Raw genomic sequence first — 12048 nt, 5'->3', positions numbered from 1 at the left:
ACAAACTGGTATTTAACCTGTTTAAATAGTTCGTTTAAATAAACAATAGTGTATGTAAGTTCCACTTTCTAGTAATTGATGTAATGCTTGAAGTGTGAAATTAATTTTTGAACACAACAAAAAAGCTTACAGTACAAACTTGTCAAGTTTGAGTAGCTGACCTAGTCGCGAAATTTGGGCTCCATCTAGTGGTCACTAGGGAATAAAACCAAAACAGTTCAGAGAGCTTATCATTTCTTTGTCAGGCTAAATAAGAAAAAGTTTCTGCAAAGCTCCTTCAGTGGCAGTACTCGTTTCATTGTCTCTGAACATAACATTGCTCAATAACACTTAAGTATTCGTATAACAACCAAAAGTACAACTCTAAATCCCAGAATTAAACAGCAAGTTAAGTTAATTTGCCTTATTCCATAATGTTCATCAAAAGCCACAAACCAGGATGCATTTCATAAAGACATTTTGGACAAATAGCCCTTTTTAAAGTTTGCATTTGAGAAGCCAAACCCACAGTCTTGCCATACCTGAACAAGCTCATTTAAGACCACTGCATCAAAGCCGGAGAGATACTGTACATAGTATCTCTGCATCACGGGTCCATATTTTCGCACATGTGCTCTGAGCTCCTCCATGTAGAATATTAGCTCGGCTATGTGTCTAGGCAAGATGACAAGGAAAAGCTTACAAATAAGAAAACATCCAAAAAATATTAAAAACAATTTCTACCAGTGGAATGCTTCTCAAGGGGATTTCCTCCCATACCTTGCTTTTAAAATTATTATTAATAGGCAATTTCTGTATGAAAATATTTGGTCACATTGTAAAATGAGTTTACATAGGTAATTTTCTCTGCCAGGTAAAATCCACACAACAGGAGATAAATTAGCAGGATGCCCTCATAGTAATCCTCAAAGGTTTGTATAACTATCCACTTATTTTTTGAAGAAGCCCTTCTATAGTGCTCAATTTGAAAAAAAAAAAAAAATTTTTTTCATAGAAGTGGTCAAATCTGAAAAATACAATGGTAATAACTGCTTTTCTGTTGGGTTGGTTTTGGCTTGTTTGTTTTTTAAAACCATAAGGATGGTTAAATACTTGCACAGGTTGTTTCAGAGAGGCTGTGGGACCTCCATCCCTAGCACCTAGTCCAGTGAAGAAAACCCAAGGTTTTCCTACTCCAGCTGTAGAAATAGCCTTGTGATTGTCACTTGTTGTTTAAACTCCTGTGGTCAATACACAGACCTTCAGTTCAATCTTGTGTTCAATAATCTTGAGAATAACTCAAAGACAACTATTGCCCTTCTGCCTATCCATATCCATAAATCTCTTAAACCCATTTCTCATTTTTCACTTTTGTTTATGATGACGTTAATGCTTTATTATATAAATAAACCTTATCTGATTTAAAAGACAGTGTTGCTACAATACAGGAGACATTCTACAAATCAACAAATCAAGCTTTTTGACACTTTCCTTCCCCCCACCGCTGATTTGTTCAATGCAAATCAGTAACACTGAAGACACATGATAAAGCTTTTTTTTTGTTTTGCTTTCTCAACGGAAAAAAATGCATAAAACTTTTGTAAAATATTTTTACAAGTACATTTTCTAGAGAAAACAATCTTTCACCCATGTGCTTCAGTTTCTGGGATTTCCAGGCAAAGATTTTCTGAACAGTCCCAACTCTTCCATGTAGCCATCCTTTCCCAAGATTCCCTTGCCTTCAAATGCATTTCATCTGTGAAATTCTCATAAATATTTAAGGTGTCACATTAAACCTTGTTAACATACTTATCTATGAAATCATCTGCACTCTTCTTTGGCATATTATCTGCATGACGAAGAAGCCAAATAATTTCATCACGAGCAAAGGATAATGCCATAAATACAAAAAGTGCCTGAAAGAGAGAAGTTGTTCACAAGCTTATATACAACAGTTGGACACCTTGTACACACTAAGAGGCAACTAGTCTCTAAAACCAAAGAATCTTATAACCTAAGTAGGTTTTCTCTCAGAGTAAAGTGTGGGTTTTTCCCCCCCACAAACAAACTAAATGTCATATTATCACCGAGAAACAAAAAGTAAGATTGCACCAATGCAAAACATAAGAACCGTAATTACCTTGGGACCCAACAGGCCTGGCTGATCAGACAGGACAGTAGCCAGTTCTTTGAGTGCAGAACGTAAAAACTTGCGTCTCTCTCTATGCATTGAACCACTGCATCAAAAGAACAAACCAAAACATCATGCACTGTGCTAACCACAGAACACTTGATTCTTCTAAACATTTAATCCCCAGCACAGGCAGCTCATACATACCAACTTCAAAAGTTCAGTATTTCAAAGGATGTGGTTCAATTAAAATTGGCATCCCCATCATCAACGCTGTATATTCCTGAAGTATGATTAAATTTAAAAACCAAGTTCTCTGCCCCGGTCTGTGATTTGCATTTGACTCCACTAAGACATTTCCATTTAGTTTGCCTTCACATTAAGTAATTAGACAAAAACTGGAGCATATCTAAACTAAATGCTTCTGTCCTGAAAATTTGAAGAATAATCTAAAACTTGGGAAGTTAAATCAATAATGGCATACCGTTAAGTAAATCCAAATTTAAAAGAACAATCGGTACCTGATCTCATTTGAAAATGCACAATTTGTTCAGCATTCAACAAATCCTGTTTATACAGTCTTTATAACTTCACTAAGAAAAACAACACTAAAATCTGTCAGCAAAACTTTGTAAGACACTTACGCATGTGAAACAGCAGCTTCTTTGCACTCTCTGATGTCATTAATACGCTTGTTGTAGCTGCAAGTAAAAAACAATCCAATACAGTAATAAGTATCAGTAGCATAATTTAGAAAGAGCTGTGACTTGTGAGGAGCTGCAATGCCACAGGAATTAGGATACAGCAAAACACTCACACAAGACTTATTTCCCTGCTCAGAGCTAAATGCTAAAACTGTATACCCAAACCAAAAATACTCTCCACTGAAGTGGTGCTGGTATTAGCTGGTAGAGACCTCAACTTTGTTACTGCCTGAGTTTTCATATGATATATTGCAGAAACAGTGGCAGACAGATGCAACTTTTCAAGCAAACTCTGCATTCGTGACATCATTTCTCTTCCCTAGATTAAGATTTGTGGGCGAGATCATTAATTTTAACTTTTGCCATTTTAGAGACTGATTCACCAGACTTTTTCAGAACTGAGATAAAAAAGGCATGATGGTTATGAAATCAGGCTCCTGGAAGTTATGCATTAAAGAAACAGTCAAGATACTAAGCAAAAATGTTTGCGTACTGACTATCCTCAAGCAGAACTTACATGAAGTAGAAGTAACATTTTCAAAACAGTTCTTCAAGAAACGATACTTTTTTAACAGAAGTCCTGAAAGGAGAAAAAGAGAACTAAAACTTACCCTCGTATGTTTACAAACAAGTCTTCTGCAGCTTTGTGAATATGGAATACTTCATCTCGAAACAGAGCCAAGCAAGAGCTGCTTTGAAGTGCAAGTTTCCAAAGGTTCAAAGCTGTAGCGTCACTATTTAGGATTCCATGGCATAAAATAAATCCAACTTCAAAAGTTCACAGTGATGTATGCCACAAACCAAATGCACAAAGACAGTAAGAGAACAGTGAGATTATTATGCATTTTCTCTTAAATAGTTCAAATAGTTCATTGATAAACTGTTTTAATGGATACCATAGATGAAAAAATACTGTTCTAGTGGAGGTATTTTTGTAATATTTTTGTAACATGAATTACTTAATGCTGATACTACTCAGCAATTTTCAGAGTTACTAAACCACTCACTTTTAGTCAAAGTCTGGAATAAACTGATGACAAACTCTATTCCATCATACGCTGAATTCTAACTTCACTGCATGTAGAAGTACGATACATACAAACAAGATCTAATCAAGTTCTCTAGAATCTAATTTGAATACAACAGCTTTTGTACAGTACAGAAAAGCAAGCAGTCTTTTAAACGTTAACTAATTTTTTTAATACAATCATGAGCTGTTTCAGAGCATTGTACTCACAAATGATCCATTTTTCCATTGCATCCAGAGAGAGGTATTCACATGGCATCTGTTGAAAAAAACCAGTAATTTGTAGCAAAGTAATTATATAAAAGACAATGCATTTCATAAGAAGTACTTTTTAGAAAAAGGTACAGATAAAGCCTTAAATGCTCATGAATCATGGAAGACTGCTTCTGATTACTAACAGGGCATTGTTTCAACCCTCTAGAAACTAAGGGTTTGAACATTAAATGAGCTTCCATAGCCTCCAATACCGTTACCGAAATGGTGAACCAATTTTGACAAATGTTTAGCTTCAAACATACATTGTATTTAAGAATATTAAAGAACTAAAGGCTTTTGAGGTATACTAATCACAACCTGACAGCTGTTAATGCTTGAATTTTTTCAGAAAGATGACCATTACACAACTGAGGGAGCAAATGCAAATATAAAAATTTTAAAGGAAGTATCAGTTCTGATTTTCAGTCTGTTGGCCCACAAACATCTGAGACGGTACACAGGATTCCTTCCATCTACACTGCAGAAGTTAACATTGCTTCCCTTCATCTTTTGATTATCAAATACTGAAAATGAAGGCATGAGCTAACCAACAGAAGCTTTAATTAACGTGAGAAAACTTTTCCCTTGTACTAAAGTATTCACCTCTCTCAACTAACCTATTTACTTCTCTGATTAAAAGCCACATAAAGGTCATCGAATAGAAAACAAAACATCCCTATGTTATTTTATGCAAAACCCTGCTTAACATTATCATATAATGCAAATTAAAAGGCCATACTGTGTCAGACTGTGCAGGATTAAGCATTGTACTGGGGGCACTGATGAGGCTCAGTAGTTGTGCGTTTCTCCACTGGTCAGCCGAGAGATTTCTTCGAGGATAGACCATCTGGAGTGAAATCAGAGCATCTGAAAGGGACTAAAAAGATGACCAATGATTAGTTCAAAGGTGTCCTCAAGGCTCAGTCCTGAATAAATATCAAAGTTCTTTACTTCATGCTGTGAACTGTGTACTGACACTGCCATACTCCAAGCACAAGAGACACTAAGCACTATTTTACCAGTAGTGCTGTTTTCTCACCATTTTTACTAACAATAATCTAAACATTTTACTGAACCAGTTCTGAAATTAAACTTGAGGTTAAAACCCAATGCATCTAGTTTATTTCACATATAAAGGACTATTCCAGGCTAAGGGAGGGATGAAGAGAAGCAGGAGGTTTTGGGTTATTATTTCTTTAATTAGAGTTATAAAACTCTGAGTACAGAATTAGAGGACATGAAAAAAAAAATATCAATAGGGGACAACAAATCTGTTATGTACAACTGAAAGTTGTTAATTATTTATTCAAGCAACCCAATTATTGTGTTATTGCCTTCTCTGCCACTTCGTTTAGTATGTCCTTCCCTCTTCACTAATAATTTATAATTATTTTGAGCAGATACTGTTTACAGGAGCATCTTCATAGCAGATTAAGCTTATCCAAGCAAGTGGTGTCCCACACCTTCTCCCTGTCTTTTGCATCAATACCGGTGCTTGTATGAGTCCTCAGGGAGCCAGGTCTAAGCATTATGCGAGCAAAGAAGGTCACTCAGGCACCAAAAAAAAAAAGTCACGTGCTGAAGCTAATTTAAAGGACCAAACAACTGTCAGATTTACTGCAAAGTAGTGAGATGATGGAAGGTCAAGTTAAGTGTGCAGTTCCATGAGAGAGTAACCTAAGTATTTGTTTCTATAGCATGGTGCCTGAAGGGATCCCTGACCCCAGTTTATACCTCTAGCAAAGAATAAGCAGAAGAGCAAAAATCAGACTGAAAAAATGGCTTTACAAAAGATTTCAAGGGAAAGGATTGGTCCACTATTACATACAAAAGCATAAACAAAAATAATACTGAAAAGTGAAGCACCTTTGCTAAAATCTGTACAAGAAAAGATTAACTGCAAATGAGATCCTTAGCTAAGTAAGTCCTAACAAGACAAGAATCGTGCAGAAGACAGTATAACAAAAATAAGATTACAAATTATTTAGACAAATGAGAAGTATTCAAAACCATTTCACTTCACGGGACTTAAGTAGCTGAAAAACTCTCTGAACTTCTAGTGACTATCTTCAAAAGTTTAAGGAAATTAAGAAAAATCTCAAGAGGACTAGAGAAGGAAAACATAAACCTAGACTTCAAAACAGGGGAAAGAACCCCCAAACCTTAAAAACTTCAGGCGATAACTTAGTATTTAACTTAAATTCCTGCCAAAGATTCCAAAATAAGTTGTTAGGCAATCAATTTGCAAGCACCTAGAAAATAACACCTTTATAAATTACAGTCGGTCAGTACCGATCAAACAAATCTAGTTTCCTTTGACAGAGGAGCAAGCTTAGCGGACAAATGTGAAGTGATAAACAGGATAAACATTGACTTTGGTGAGGCTTCTGTCACTTTTCCAAGGTATTCTCATATGAAAACACAGCCTAGATAAATCATCACAGAACGGCAGCACAACCAGCTGTGTAAGAGTAAGAGCTTAAAAACATTTATACAGAAAAAGCTAAAGATATTGGGTTCATTTAAGTTAGCGAAGCCAACCGAGCAGGGTACACAATGTCAGCTTTTGAGTACAGGAGATATTATGAAAGAGGCAGTGGTGATCTCCAGCATTCCCAGTTTAAGGACAATCCAAAGCAAAAACCCTCAGGTTACAAAATAGAAAACCACATTCATCTAGGATGGTAAACCAGCAAAAAAAAGGTTTCATACAAACATTAGAAATCTCCTTAATATCAAGCTACAAACCAAACCAAAACAGATGTAGCTATTCTCAGATGATCCACAACTGATTTTTAATCAATTTCTAAACCTTAGTGAATAAAATGGAACCTTACCAATGGGTCTTAGCATTCCTGTATTTCTGTAGGTTCTGTTATTTAATAGGGTATCAATCCCCAGCCCCAGACATCCATTATAAGTAAAATCTCCTGTAAAATTTATACCTGATGGCTTTTGACAAAACAAACTCTTGCATATTTACTTTTTTATCTCTGCTTCTCTCAATTAAGGTTACTGTATTCCTGTGAAAAGTAGTTACATACTTTACTGTGAGGTACAAATTCCTCCATCATTTTCTTTAAAGGATTTTCATAATCCACAATCATCTGGCCAAGGCGTGGATATTCTCTGTCACTAAAAGCAACAACAAACAATTCACTCAGGTGTAGTTATTATTATTATTATTAAACATGCTTCCTACACAACAGATTTTTACCTTGCTCCATGGGTCATTTCATGGGCATAGTTATACAATCCTATGATAGCCTTCCTTTCTTCAATTCGAGACAGCAATATCATTAGAGTTGTGTAGGTTATAATCAAATCTAGGTAGTTCTTTGTTAAATCGAAGTTTACAGTCTAGAGGTAAAAAACAGTAAATTATCATTCTAAAACTTTCGGAAACAAGTACAAAACTTTTTCCCTAACTTTCCACCAATTTTCAGCATTTTTTAGATACAATAGACTGTCTTGATCAAAGTTTTTGCTCTGTGTGCATATGGACTTTTTACAATCTTAATTTACTCACTCAAATCCCCAGAACTGTTTGTATTCATGAAAGCAAGCATGCAAATAAATCCTTCCAGGCTCAAGTGTCACAGGTTAGCTGACAGATAGGAAAACTTCTCTTGCATGTTACTAAGCAGTCAGCGAGTGCCTTGACCTGTGAGTTATATCTTAATAAGACTCTGTAATGTAAAAAAACTAGCCCATATCCCACTGGCCTGGTAAGATCATCCCATAGGATATGTACCTGCTCCTCTTTCATAGTATGAAACTAAGTCAGCCAAAATTCAGAATAATGACTAAAACTAGGAAGGTGACAAAGCTGAAACCAAAAAGGAAAGGTGTTTGAGGTTTTGTTTTGGGGTGTTTTGGCTTCCCCCCCTCCCCCCAATGTAACACTTCTAGCTGCTTTCGTACTTGCTTTAGCCAATACCAGAAGTTATGTCCTCACATATCCCTTAGCAGTAATATTGCTGTTTTGTAAGCCTACATGGCTTAAGCATATAGATGACAATAAACCTCTAAGAATAAACTTACAGATACAATAAAGCAAAAATTACAGAAGATTTGTATGTCTGGTAATGGACAACACTGTTACTGCTGTCCATAAGTAGCCTGTTTAAAATGGTCTATCTTCTGACTTCAAGCTATTTATAAAAGTTAGAGATCTGAAGATTACAGTATTTTTATTTCTCCTGCATTTTTATAACTAGAGATGTCATGTTTCTTGGACTAACATGAACAAGTCTTTCTAATTCTCCACACAGGACTCTGATTAGAAACATTTTTAAGTGGCATTTGAAAGTTTAAACCCAGAAACTTACAATATCAAAGAAGACTTGGCAAACATCAATAGTGTTCAGCAGCTCACAAACATGGTCCTTGAAAAACAAAGGAACAACTTTAGCTTAAAAAGATCTAAATAAACCACTTTCCTATACTTAGTGAGGGAGACCGATTTTTTTTTTTTTTAAAGAACAGAGCTACAAGTTCGGCTATTTCATTATATAATGTTACTTCATAAATAAAAAGACAGAAACCTGATGTGACAAAACAACTGTCATATTTGCAATACTTTACCTTAAATTCCATAACATCAACAAAAGTGAAGTAGTATAATGCCAGGTTCTTCAGAATCTCCGATTTTTCTTTCTGGAGCTGAGCAAGCTGTTGCTAGAACAGAAACATAAACATGCACACTGTTCTTAGAAGATCTTGAGAAGACTGCTGAAAAATAATACCTGTGAAGCACAGAGTAACCACCAGGCTATGCAAAGAAGCCTTAACATAGCTTTCCAAGACTGAGGTTCTGTGTGTCTCAAATACACACAGAGTTCTCAGAACAGATTATTTTAACAGCTGCCGACTATACTTTGAAGATAAAAGTTAAATTAGTACACATTAGTACCAAAGTCATATTGTTTAGCTGAGCTAGAGATGAAAATGGGTAGTTAGGAAAACAGTGTTATCATATGTATAATTAGCAAAAGCAGAACAGTACATGAGCACGAATCAGTATGACAAAAAAACCCAATGATGTTACTTGAGGTGGGAGAAAAGAAGGTGGCAGGTTACAAACTTTACTACAGAAAAACATTATGCTTTTAAATTCTGAACTTACCAAAAAGAATATCCAGGCAAAGCCACGTTAAGCATGCAAAATAAAATGTAGATACAAACATAAAATACAGTAACGGTTCTTTGACCAGTTCCATATAAACACAATAATACATTCAAACAAAAGCAACAAAATAAAGAAACAAAAAAGAAGCAAAACACTAGCATTAGACACTGGTGGATAAAATGGAAGAGGCAAGTGTGAATACAAAGGCATAAAATAGTTCACATAGATTTTTTTTTTTTTTATTTTTTTAAACAGACAATGAAATATCATTTAATTTCCATATTTTTCAAAATTTTCTGGAGGAACCAGACAGATTACTTAATTACAATTAAGAACACAAAAAAAGCAGCTGTTACTGAACAGCCATTCTGTTTATCTATGTATTAGTCTCACAGCACTGCAAGAATCCAATTATTTAACTTGCAATATCCAGCTACTAATTAAGTCTCTTTCCTGATATATGAATTGAAATGAGTTAAAGCAGTCATAACACTTAATATGAAAAAGTGCCCTCCAAAAAGCTGCAAGATTTTAAATTAAAGACTGATCAAGTTAAATAGGATTTTCTTCTCAGCAAGAGCAATCAATTATAAGAAAGATTAAATAAATTGTTTCAAATTGGTTAGCTTATTTTCATATGAGAGGTTAGAACTGAACACGCTTCTTCATCTCCCAGTCTTTATAAAGTTGTGCTCTGTGTTCTCAGTTTTATGTAAAGCACTAAAATTCCTCTAAATTAAAAAAATAGACTGCTTGGACCACTACATCATATATAAGATAACTTTTGCTTCTTTCCTCTGAATTTTTAGAGGCGATTATGATTTTTAGAAGCAATTACGATTTTGAGAAGCCTTGAGCCATAAGAATTTCATTATAGCCAAGAAGACAGGCATATACAGAATTAGGAGCAAGTTGGAATGGCTACATTATAAAATACTCCTGCCTACTCTTAAACCAGAGCAAAGGGTTTAACTTTGAAGGTCCGACTTCGAATGCCTGCCCTATGTAATACTTAAGTTTCTTTCACATAGTCATCAGCTGGGACTCAAATGAAAAATAGGTGCAAGTACATGTGTTTATTCTGTAACTTCTCCTGATAATCTCATGCACTAGGAAACAGGTAATTTCCATTTAAACCGCTGCTGTACAAAACCTCTTTTCAAATATAAGTCCTAGGAATTGTCCTATGAATTTGCTACTACCTTTCCCAGTGCGTACCTTAAACTTTAACTGCCTTGTGCCCAGAGAAGGAAGCATCCAGCATCATCACGTGCGGAGTCTGGAGCTCCTGCAGGTCTGCACAGCTCCAGCAAACCTTCGGGCCAACCTGCATCTATACTCGGGACCTCCCCAGAGGAAAGAGCGCTTTGTACTTTCAGGGCTGCTTCATCAGTCAACAGTTGTTACACGATGAACATTCATTGCCCAAGATGCTTGGTTTTAAGCTTCATCATGACCCTGTCATTTAAACTATTTATTGCAAGTGATTTGTTTTTAAAACACCAAGCAGAAATAGGGTTTGTTTCTGTGCAACTAACACAAGCGTGAATTGGATGACTTTGAGGAGTTGGTCCATGAGTTTTCAGGAACAGACCACATGCTATCGTTCAGAAATAGGAATAATTCTAGTGCAGAAAGATGACGAAACCAAAACTTGCATTACAACTGTACATACGCTTTAACAACTTTTTCTACTGCAATCCTAACTCACACTAAACGAGGTGCAATGCTAAGGGAGACTATCAAGATTAGAGGCTGTTGTACACAACACCTATGTTTGGTATAACAAATAGCAACTGACTGTCCACTTCTGGAGGACACTACAATTTCAAAGCCACACACGTTTGGGCCACAGTACATGAAGCGGGGAGATATGGCAAAAAGGGAGATGGTGCTGCGAACTATGCCTGCAAAATAAATAATCTTTTTTTCAGAAATTCTGTGAAGCTGTACATTAAATAAGAGAATACAAGGAGGTATTCATTACACTCAATCAAGAACTAAGGAACCACTGCTGTGCACTGTTAATTAGTTACCTGTATTCCCAGAAATATTTATACTGAAATGATGCTAAAACTTTCATATGGAGTTAAGGTGATCGTTCTTTGAACTCTGAGTGTTGAGGGTGTAAGCAAACTTTTATTTAAAATATTAGTATCAAAATAAAACAATATCTCAACTGTAATCGCTGTTAAATCAGTATGGTGCAAACAGTTCAATTCATACAGCACAGCCTGATCAGTGATGTTTAAAAGTACAGCTTACAGCATGTAGGGTCTTGGATGTTTATTTGCATTTTTATCATTCAGGAATGTGGGCGTAGCTCTTTCCACACCCACTGCAACAAAACTTTCCATTACTAATTTCCTAACAGCTGTTAAGAAATAGCTGGTGCTATATCATTTTGTATTTGGTTTGAGGCTTTCTTCCTTAGCCTGCAATTCCATTTATCAGCAAACACTTCTGTTTCCAATATTCAACAAAAGTTTTAAAATAGGATAAGCTGAAGAAATAACTCTTAAAACATTACTAGCATCAAAAGATTATTTTCACTATGGCTAACCATGCCTTGTTGATTGGTTAGACATAGGTGTTTTATTTATTCTTAAAGAATTTGAAATATGAATTATAGGAACAAGGACAACAGTATTTTAAGAACAACAGTATTTTTCTTGAACAAGCTGAATTAGATTTTAAGACATATGAAAAGGTGTAGACATTTTAGCATAATATAGCAAGATAAAAAAAATTGAAATAAATTTTATCTGAAATCATTTAATTGTCTGTTAACAAAATACCACATCTCCAATCATATTTGAAT

General features: G+C 35.4%; 1 protein-coding gene across 4 annotated transcripts in view; it reads right to left on the bottom strand.

Annotated features, from left to right (window-relative positions):
- The window catches only part of NCKAP1 (NCK associated protein 1), a 61833-nt gene that overhangs the window by 29640 nt on the left and 20145 nt on the right, over nucleotides 1–12048 (bottom strand). For 2 of the 4 annotated variants that reach the window (XM_072874233.1, XM_072874235.1), the window contains exons 3-13: nucleotides 8684–8776; nucleotides 8428–8484; nucleotides 7314–7456; nucleotides 7141–7231; nucleotides 4836–4973; nucleotides 4052–4100; nucleotides 3426–3582; nucleotides 2755–2811; nucleotides 2120–2216; nucleotides 1789–1895; nucleotides 522–654 (exon numbers count right to left, since the gene is read on the bottom strand). In XM_072874233.1, the coding sequence (XP_072730334.1) occupies nucleotides 522–654; nucleotides 1789–1895; nucleotides 2120–2216; nucleotides 2755–2811; nucleotides 3426–3582; nucleotides 4052–4100; nucleotides 4836–4973; nucleotides 7141–7231; nucleotides 7314–7456; nucleotides 8428–8484; nucleotides 8684–8776 (1122 nt within the window). The remainder of the gene's footprint in view (nucleotides 1–521; nucleotides 655–1788; nucleotides 1896–2119; nucleotides 2217–2754; nucleotides 2812–3425; nucleotides 3583–4051; nucleotides 4101–4835; nucleotides 4974–7140; nucleotides 7232–7313; nucleotides 7457–8427; nucleotides 8485–8683; nucleotides 8777–12048) is intronic. The other 2 variants (XM_072874234.1, XM_072874237.1) reach the window with 1 other exon arrangement.

Source organism: Ciconia boyciana, chromosome 10 (assembly GCF_034638445.1).
Source record: "Ciconia boyciana chromosome 10, ASM3463844v1, whole genome shotgun sequence".
NCBI lineage: Eukaryota > Metazoa > Chordata > Aves > Ciconiiformes > Ciconiidae > Ciconia > Ciconia boyciana.
Note: the sequence above shows the minus strand (reverse complement) of the source record. Positions and strands in the feature narration are given on the sequence as shown.